At 55.7% G+C, this 9,479-nt stretch overlaps 1 protein-coding gene and 1 pseudogene across 1 annotated transcript; both read right to left on the bottom strand.

Moving 5' to 3' along the window:
• Positions 1-1,685: 1,685 nt before the first annotated feature.
• On the bottom strand, positions 1,686-3,212 carry LOC134514854 (inositol 1,4,5-trisphosphate receptor-interacting protein-like 1). Its single transcript, XM_063333171.1, has one exon. The coding sequence runs from the start codon at positions 3,210-3,212 to the stop codon at positions 1,686-1,688; it is 1,527 nt and encodes a 508-aa protein (XP_063189241.1).
• A 4,121-nt stretch (positions 3,213-7,333) lies between these two features.
• LOC134515111 (inositol 1,4,5-trisphosphate receptor-interacting protein-like 1) lies at positions 7,334-8,769 on the bottom strand (annotated as a pseudogene).
• Positions 8,770-9,479: the final 710 nt, after the last annotated feature.

Below are 9,479 nucleotides of genomic sequence, written 5' to 3' on the forward strand. Positions count from 1 at the left end.
AAAGCCTGTCAGAGTTCAAAGAGTATCTGGACAACATTCTTAATCATATGATTTAGTGGTAGGTAGTCCTGTGAGGAGTAGGGAGTTGAGCTCGATGTTACTTATGGGTCCCTTACAACTTGAGGTATGCTATGGTTCTATGATAATAATCTGAGGATTGTACAAGGCTAGGAAGTTTCATGGAAACCTGAGCTCCAGGGAGGCAGAACGCTTCCTGAAAAGGCAGGTCTGGTCGGCAGACCAGGGGAGTAGTGAAGGAATTATTTATTTTGCTTTACTTCTTAGATGTATAGCTCCTTTTGCCTATTAAACTGTCTTAGCTGAACTCATAATTTTCCCAAATTTACTCTTCAGATTCTCCTGACGATCCCACTGGGGGCAAGTGTTGTCAACGACATGGACAGTGGCATAGAGTACACCCTCAGCAAGTTTACCAATGACACCAAGCTGTGTGGGGTGGCTGACACACTGGAGGGAAGGGATGCCATCCAGAGGGACCTTGACAGGCTGGAGAGGTGGGCCCGTGCCAACCTCATGAAGTTCAACAAGACCACGTGCAAGGTCCTCCATCTGGGTCGGGGCAATCCCAAGCACTGATATAGGCTGGGCGGTGACTGGCTTGAGAGCAGCCCTGAAGAAAAGGCCTTGGGGGTGCTGGTGGACGAGAGGCTCAACGTGAGCTGTCAGTGTGCACTAGCAGCCCAGAAAGCCAATCGTATCCTGGGCTGCATCAGGAGAAGCGTGTCCAGCAGGTCGAGGGAGGGGATTCTCCCCCTCTGCTCCACTCTCGTGAGACCCCACCTGGAGTACTGCGTCCAGTTCTGGAGCCCCTATTAAAAGAGAGATATGGACGTACTGGAACATGTCCAGAGAAGGGCCACGAGGATGATCAGAGGGCTGGAGCACCTCTCCTATGAGGACAGACGGAGAGAGTTGGGGTTGTTCCATCTGGAGAAAAGAAGGCTCCGAGGAGACCTTATAGTGGTCTACCAGTATCTTAAGGGGGCCTACAAGAAAGCTGGTGAGGGACTTTTTAGGATGTTGGGTAGTGGTAGGACTAGAGGGAATGGATTAAACCTAGAGATGGGTTGATTCAGACTGGACGTTAGGAAGAAGTTCTTCACCATGAGGGTGGTGAGACACTGGAACAGGTTGCCCAGAGAGGTGGTGGAAGCCCTGTCCCTGGAAGTTTTTAAGGCCAGGCTGGATGGGTCTCTGAGCAACCTGATGTAGTGGGAGTTGTCCCTGCCCATGGCAGGGGGGTTGGAACTAGATGATCTTTAAGGTCCCTTCCAACCCTAACAATTCTATGATTCTGTGATTCTAGGTGATGGAGCAGCTGTGTGATGCCAAGCTGACTACTGGGATTAAACACACAACTGAGGAAGCCAAAGCCCAATGAATCATGAAACCAGCGCCCACCACATCAGCTCTTCAGCAAAAAGCTGCCCAACTCTAGGGCAGCTGAGCAAAGCTCAGCTATGCTCGTGTTCCCCAAAAACACTATGCCCATGTTCCCCAAAAAATGGATGCACAGACACTCACAGACACAGTATTTATGTTTTAAACAAGTGATATACTGTCATCTTTGTAAAGGGTAAAACTCCCAGAAGGAAGGGACTCTCTTTGAAGAGGCGTAAGCCATTTAGGGGACACAAACACAGCTCTGTCCGGGAAGACCTCTTTCAAAGTCTGTAGAAGACCAGTCTTATGAGCTGATCTTGCAGTACACTGAACTCACGCAGTGCCTTGGTGTGGGCTGTTGGATCATGCACCAGGTACTGGAATAGGTTGATAGGCTTAGCTGTTTGGGTGTCTGGGGGTAAGACGATGTCCTCAGGCATGTTCTCATTACCAAAGAAGAAGTGGTGCAGGCGTTTTTCCTCCAAGCAGCCGTGCAGGTACCACATGATATCCTGCAGCCGCATCAGGAATTCCCTCCTTCTCCAGCTTGACGAGGGTATGGTGTTCAGGAGGTGCATCACAATTGTCTTCAAGGTATAGGTGGAAAAGCCTGTTCCCACCAGGGTACCAGCGCAGAGCTGCAGGCATTTGAGGTGGGAGGTGTCACGCGGGGCCTGCCTGGCCACATGCCTGAAGAACTTCACCTCGGCCACAGCATAGCTCTCTGCCCAAATTGTGCTTGGGGTGAAGATGGCCTCTGCAGTCTGGCTGCTCAGGAAGATGTCTGAGTCGCCTCGCTGCACCCCAAACATCATCTCAATGAAGAGGGATCTCCCGGAGGCGTTTGTCAGCTGCAGCTTGCAGGAGCGGCTGGAAGGCAGCACCTTCATAGTGTAGAGACGTGACTGAGGCATCTCCCGCCAGGCTGAGATCACCATGTTCTGAAAACAGCGGGCAATTTTCTCAACATCTAGGTAGGAGCCAGTGCAGAGGATGCCTAGGAGGCTCGAAACCTGATTTCTGCCTAGCCCCTCCTCGGGTTGGTGGAGGAAGCACAGCACATTCTCCATGCCTTGGTCCCTGGTGCAGGTGCACTCCAGCTCCACGCGGACGCAGTTCTTTGCCGGCATCTCCCCCGCAGCGCCCAGCTCCAGGTGGAAGGTGTGGCCCCGGGGGGGCTTCATGGGCACAAGCAGGCGGTAGACAGCATCATGCCCAGCGGGACTCCAACCTTCAAAGGCGCTGCCCACCCCGATGGCTGGCTGCAGCGCCGGGAAGAAACTATTTGACAGGCGTTCTTGTAAGACAGTGAGGAGGTCGCTCGCCAGCTCTTCCACCACCTGTCTCCTGTAGGCCATGCTCTTCACTGACAATCGGATGCGCTTTGTGATAGAATTCAGCAGACACCTCTGATAATCATCAGCATCTTCTTCTTCACTTTCATCCTCCTCCAGCTCTGTGCTGCTGCTGGAGCTCTCCTCTTCATGGCCGATCTCTGGCTGTCGCCTCCTTTTCCAGTGCCACCAGCAGAGCCTGAAGAGCAGGACTGGGACTCCAGCAATAGCCCAGAACTGCCACTGCTGCAAGGCAGCAAAGACCAGGCCTCCCCAGGCAAAGGCTGGCTTCTGGCTCCTCTGCTCCAGGCTCCTCTGCTCCAGCTCCTGCAGCAGCCAAGTCATCCGAGCCATCAGATGCTCCATACGCTGCTGCACATGCTCGCGCGTGGCCTCGTCCAGCTCATCGCCAACCATCGGCAGGAGCCGGAAGATGCTTAGCACAAGCAAGGCGAGGGCCCTTATTGCAGCCATAGCCTGTAGGAGTAAGGCCTGTGCCCAGCAGAGGGGCCAGTGGCTGGGCCCTTGATGCTGGGTGAGAACCCACCCCGCGGGGGCCGGCGTTTCTGCCCCGGCCCTGGTCCAGCCCAGCCTGCCCCCGCCAGCCCACTCACCGCTAGCCCAGGCCGTACTGGGGCAGCGCTGCTGCTGGCGCCTTTTATAGCTGCCCCCCATTGTGACGCATCCCCTGTGGTGTCCCAGGCGACAGAGCGCATCACAGGCCGGCAGCCAGCCCCGCCCTTGGGCACCCCCCCGGCTCAGTGACAGCTTTTTGTAGTAAATGTGAGTGTGTTTTAAGAGGATTGGATGGCGAGGTGCAATCGGTCATTTACTGCATGGAGGGCAGGGTCAGTCAGAACTGTGAGGGAGAGCCTCCCGTGGAATCAGGAGGTTCAGAGAGGACCCTCTTGCTTTCCAAACTCCTTCTCAGAGAGGAGTCCAGGGGCAGCTGGATCCAGTCCCAGCCCTGGTCAAGGGTTTATGTCAAAAGGACTGTATCTTCCCAATCAATCCTTTGTATCGCTTAGCTGAGATTTCAGAGTTTAGCGTGCTGTTAGTCACTTACCCAGGATCTGTTGTGTCAAGGAATCTCTGCATCTCGAGAAGTAATCTTGAGAGGCGTTGCTACTTAAGGGGAGATGCTGCCGTGCAGGAGAATTACAAAGGCTCTTGGGGGGTTGACTATTTATGGGGGTAAGATGGTTGCCCTGTAGCCCTATTTGCATATTGACCAGAGTACCAGCATTGCTTAAGTTGGTCCTTGGCTATTGTGTTTTTATCTGACTCCCCAAAACCACCTTGGAGCCCCGGATGCCACCATCATGACCAGATGCACCCATTGTGACCACCACAGGTGGTTATTGCTTGGGCAGGGTTATGGGCTATAAAGGTCATGATGGTGCCTGGCGGGGACCACACCATCACAGAAGCAGCCCCAAACCCTTAGCAAACATAAAAAGGGGCATTGTGGCCTGTGGATGCTTTACTTGCTCCTTGAGATCCCATCCTGAGTGATGGAATCGGCTGCCTTGGTGCTGGCCTCTGAGCTTGCGATGGTGGGTGTGCTCTCGGTGCCTTCATGACACTGATGGGTAGGTGGTGGTGCATATCCTGGTGGAGGGATTGGGCCTGTCGATAGCAGGACCTCTGTTCCAACTGTGCCACGGCAAGAGGACACTGCTTCCAAGGAGCCATTTCCCAAGGGTGATGTTGGGGGTGCGGGTGGAGATTTCCCAACGAGCAACTCCCTCTTTGGGGGTTGCAGCTTCTCCATGCTTCTCCAGCTTCTCCATGTCCAGCACGTTCTGTTCTGTGGCACCAACTCCCCAAGGAGTGTCTGGGATGGGCAGATGCTTTGCCTTGATCCCGGTGAACACGTGGAAACACCTCAGCGGTTCCTCTCACTTGGTCCCTGCCCAGCCAGAGCTGCCAGGGAGTTTCCTGGCCCTTGTCAAATCACCACCACAGTCATGACAGTGTGAAGGGAAAGCAGTGCAAAAATCATCTTTGCAGCCGCCACGGTCTTCACTGGCTGGTGTGCTGGGGAGACCATTGCGAGGAGCACGCTGCCGCTGTTGGCAGAGGGCTGCTGCGCGGGCATTTCCCTTTCCTTTCTGTGTCGCCCATTCTCCCGTCTTTTTCCCTGCAGTATGAGGTCAGGGGAATGCCATCAGCTCCCAACAGATCCAGCTTCTCCAACATTGATCCACGATCACAGGAGCCAGCAGCTTTTTCTGTGATCCACAATCACAGAAGCTTGAGCAGCAGCTGTGCAGCCAGGCATTCACCTGTTCAATTTGCCTCCTCCTTCCTGAACCCCTTCCTCTGACTGGGAGGAGAGAGGAGAACACCACCTCTGCTCCTCATCCTTTGAACATTGCTCCAAGGAACATACAGTCTCTCTGGATGGTTCTAAGTTGCCTCGTCACAGTGTCGTCAGACCCTACATCGTGTAGTAGGAGTGGGTGATAACCTGCAGGGTTCAGGTCTTGGCAGCCTCTCAGTGACGTCCCGAGTGTGAGCTCCTGGTGGGCAGCAAACTTCTCTGGAGAAATTGTCTGGACGGCAAAGAGCTGCTTCAGCGCCTCCCAGTAAGGAATCTCCAATTGCTAATACCTTGCGTGCTTTCCTAGTGGCACAGGTTCTAATGCGGGTGGGTGGCTCAACTCTGCCGGCTTGACTTTTCCTGAATCCTGTCCGTTACTCCCATGCCCTGAATTCCCCAATCCCGGACTATCATGTCTGCATCCTAGCCCCTCTACCACCTCTGTGAAACCCTCCCCTTGCCTGGCACCAGAGAGAAGGAGCTGTAGCCAGACCAAGCCCAGGGTCGTGCAGATCAAGACAGAAGCAGATGGATGGCGACGCCACAGAATCAGAGCTGCTTTGAAAATTGTAGTATGCGTGTGTTAAGTAGGGATTGGCCACATCATGTTGTACCTGAATGGTAGAGAGAGGTAGAAGAACCTCATGTAAAACCGCATTCAGGGTGCGCCAATTTGAACGGGACACCTCATGCGCATGAATAAAGCGTTACTCTTGAATTTCTGTACTTTGCATCCCAGCCTCTCTCCTGGCTTGGCACAGGCCAGTTGTGAAGGTTTCCAAACCCATCCCATGGTTGGAAGGGGCCGCGGGGACAGCCAGCACCCCCCAACTGCCTCAGGACCTGCCGACCTGCCAGTCCCTCCCACACACAGCCCAAGGGTGTCAGGGGCACAGAAACGCCCTCAGACACCCCCCAGAGCTGTCTTGCAAGCCTGAGATCTCCTGGCAGCAGAGGGAACTGTGCAGAGACCCTTGTGAAGCAGTATGTCAAGGGCTGTGGCAGGCTTTCAGTGGCCGAACCCCGTCTGCAGGACATCTTGCCCCCAACGCGACTGAGTTCCAGCATGAAGCTTCACAGTGACAGCGCAGAGTGCTAGTTCGGGTGGCTCGTTGATCCAAGGCAGCTGTGAAGGTGTCCACTTCTCCAGAAGGCACATCAGCAGTGTACCACGGGCAGCGATGGCTTGGGCAGACACTCAGTGACTCGCTGCACCTCTCGCTACACCCTGGGGCGGTGCTTCTGAGAGGAGCTGGCATTTTGCTCTCAGATTGGGCTCGGAGGAGAAGCTCAGAGCGCGGGGCCAGGAGAGACAGACAGCAGAGCTGGCCCCAACTAGGTCTGCTGTGATAAAAGGCAAGAGTTGGTTTTAAAACAGCACGGCCCTCGCAGAGCCCGGAAAAGCCACGTCCCTTGGGCTGATGGGCACCAGGCACCCGTTGGGCTTCTTTAGCACTCAGACACGGGCAGTTCTTTTGACGTGATAACTATCGAAGATCTTCCAAATCTTCTCCCATAGACCATCCTTGGATTTCCACTAGAGGTGTCCCAAAGACAGGGATGAGTGCAGCTCTCCTGCCGCCATGGCTGCTGCCAGGCCACTGCTTCTCAGAAACGTGGCACGGACTGCGCCAGTGCATGCCTGGAATTGGAGGCATCTCAAAAGCTTTCTTTAACCTTGCTGCACGTGTTAAGTCTCCCGTGTTAAAGTGGTGGGAACCCAAGCTTGAGGTGACGAGAGGGTGTGGAGCATGAGTCTCATGCTGGTACAGGAGCCAGAGCCGCCAGAGCCCCGCTCTGCCGTCGTGGCACTCGTCCCCCGTGCAAAGGGCTCCCCACTCGGCCGGCGTCATTCCCACCTCGCTGGGGTCACCCAAGGGCAATGCTATGGCGCTCCCAGGGCTTGCTTTGTGTATGGCCCCCAAGGAAGCCACGTCAGGCTCCCTCCCTGCGGAGCCACACAGGCAATGTGCCCAGCTGTGGAGGGTGACAAATTATTCCCATTGCCCCAGTGCAGGAGCACAGGCAGGATGGGGAGCCGTAGCTAGAGAATCAGTGAAACCAGAGCCCACCACATCAGCACTCAGCCCCCTGTGCCCGCATTCCCCAAAAAACTGATGCGCACTCACTCAGAGATGCAGCTTTTGTTCAAACACACTCTTTATTGTCAACTTTGCGCAAAGTAGAGCCCTAGAAGGAAGGGACGCTCTTCAAAGATGCACGGGCAGTCAAGGGGACACAAACACAGCTCTGTCCGGGAAGACCTCTTTCAGTCTCCGCAGAAGACCAGTCTTGTGAGCCGACCTTGCACTTCCTCAAAGTCATGCAGTGCCTTGGCGTGGGCAGCTTGATCCTGCAGCAGGCACTGGAAGAGGTTGATTGGCTCAGCCGCTTGGAAGGCTGCGGGCAAGACGATGTCCTCAGGCATGTTCTCATTACCAAAGAAGAAGTGGTGCAGGCGTTTTTCCTCCAAGCAGCCGTGCAGGTACCACATGATATCCTGCAGCCGCATCAGGAATTCCCTCCTTCTCCAGCTTGACGGGGGTATGGTGTTCAGGAGGCGCATCACAACCGTTTTCAAGACATCAGAGGAAAAGCCTGTGCCCACCAGGCTACCAGCGCAGAGCTGCAGGCATTTGAGGTGGGAGGTGTCACGCGGGGCCTGCCTGGCCACATGCCTGAAGAACTTTGCCTCTGCCACATCATAGGTCTCTGCCCACGTGGTGCTTAGGGTGAAGGCGGCTTCTGCAGTCTGGCTGCTCAGGAAGATGTCCGAGTCGCCTCGCTGCACCCCAAACATCATCTCAATGAAGAGGGATCTCCCGGAGGCGTTTGTCAGCTGCAGCTTGCAGGAGCGGCTGGAAGGCAGCACCTTCATAGTGTAGAGACGCGACTGAGGCATCTCCCGCCAGGCTGACCTCACCAACTTCTGGAACCAGCGGGCAATCTTCTCGATATCTAGGTAGGAGCCGGTGCAGAGGATGCCTAGGAGGCTCGAAACCTGATTTCTGCCTAGCCCCTCCTCGGGTTGGTGGAGGAAGCACAGCACATTCTCCATGCCTTGGTCCCTGGTGCAGGTGCACTCCAGCTCCACGCGGACGCAGTTCTTTGCCGGCATCTCCCCCGCAGCGCCCAGCTCCAGGTGGAAGGTGTGGCCCCGGGGGGGCTTCATGGGCACAAGCAGGCGGTAGACAGCATCATGCCCAGCGGGACTCCAACCTTCAAAGGCGCTGCCCACCCCGATGGCTGGCTGCAGCGCCGGGAAGAAACTATTTGACAAGCGTTCTTGTAAGACAGTGAGGAGGTCGCTCGCCAGCTCTTCCACCACCTGTCTCCTGTAGGCCATGCTCTTCACTGACAATTGGATGCGCTTTGCATAATCCCTGACCAGACGCCCCTCTTCATCAGAATCTCCTCCTTCACACGCTTCCTCCTCCAGCTCTGTGCTGCTGCTGGAGCTCTCCTCTTCATGGCTGATCTCTGGCCGTTGGCTCCTTTTCCGGAGCCACCAGCAGAGCCTGAAGAGCAGGCCTGGGACTCCAGCAATCGCCCAGAACTGCCACTGCTGCAAGGCAGCAAAGACCAGGGCTTCCCAAAGCTGCTCCACTCATGCTCCTGCAGCAGTCGAGTCATCTCCAGGCTCAGCTGCTCCACACGCTGCTGCACGCGCTCATGCTTGCCATCATCCTGCTCATCGCCGACCATCGGCAGGAGCTGGAAGATGCTTAGCACAAGCAAGGTGAGGACCCTTATTGCAGCCATAGCCTGTAGGAGTAGGGAGAGAAGGGGTTCAGTGGGGCTGGGAGGGAGGGAGGGAGCTGGCGTCAGGGGGAATGGGGATGGGAGCCGGAGGAAGATGGGGGCAGGCAGGGGAGGGGACGAGGCAGCGGGGAGGCAGCAAGGCCTGTGCCCAGCCCAGGGGCCAGTGGCTGGGCCCTCGATGCTGGGTGAGAACCCACCCCGCGGGGGCCGGCGTTTCTGCCCCGGCCCTGGTCCAGCCCAGCCTCCCCCCGCCAGCCCACTCACCGCTAGCCCAGGCCGTACTGGGGCAGCGCTGCTGCTGCTGCCCTTTATAGCCACCCCTCCAAATTGTGATGTGTCCCCTGTGGTGTCCCATGCCACAGAGCGTATCACAGGCATGGCCGGCAACCAGCCCAGCCCTGCGGTGCCACCTCAGCTCAGCGACTCCCATCTGCCCTGGTGTACTTGTTGACACTGGGCTAGAGGTAATTTTCTTCATAGGAAGTTGCATGGCGCTATATTGTGGTTTTATTATCATCTGTCTGCCAATGGCAATCTCATAATCATGGAATATCCTGGTTTGGAAGGGGCCCACAAGGATCTTTGCAATCCAACCCGTGACTCTAGGCAACCTTAATGATAAGTCAAAGAATCATAGAATCATTTAGATTCTG

Source organism: Chroicocephalus ridibundus, chromosome 4, assembly GCF_963924245.1.
Source record: "Chroicocephalus ridibundus chromosome 4, bChrRid1.1, whole genome shotgun sequence".
NCBI classification, from domain to species: Eukaryota; Metazoa; Chordata; class Aves; order Charadriiformes; family Laridae; genus Chroicocephalus; species Chroicocephalus ridibundus.

Coding starts and splice junctions, on each gene's coding strand:
- LOC134514854 (XM_063333171.1), bottom strand. CDS start 3,212: ATGGCTGCAATAAGGGCCCTCGCCTTGCTTGTGCTAAGCATCTTCCGG.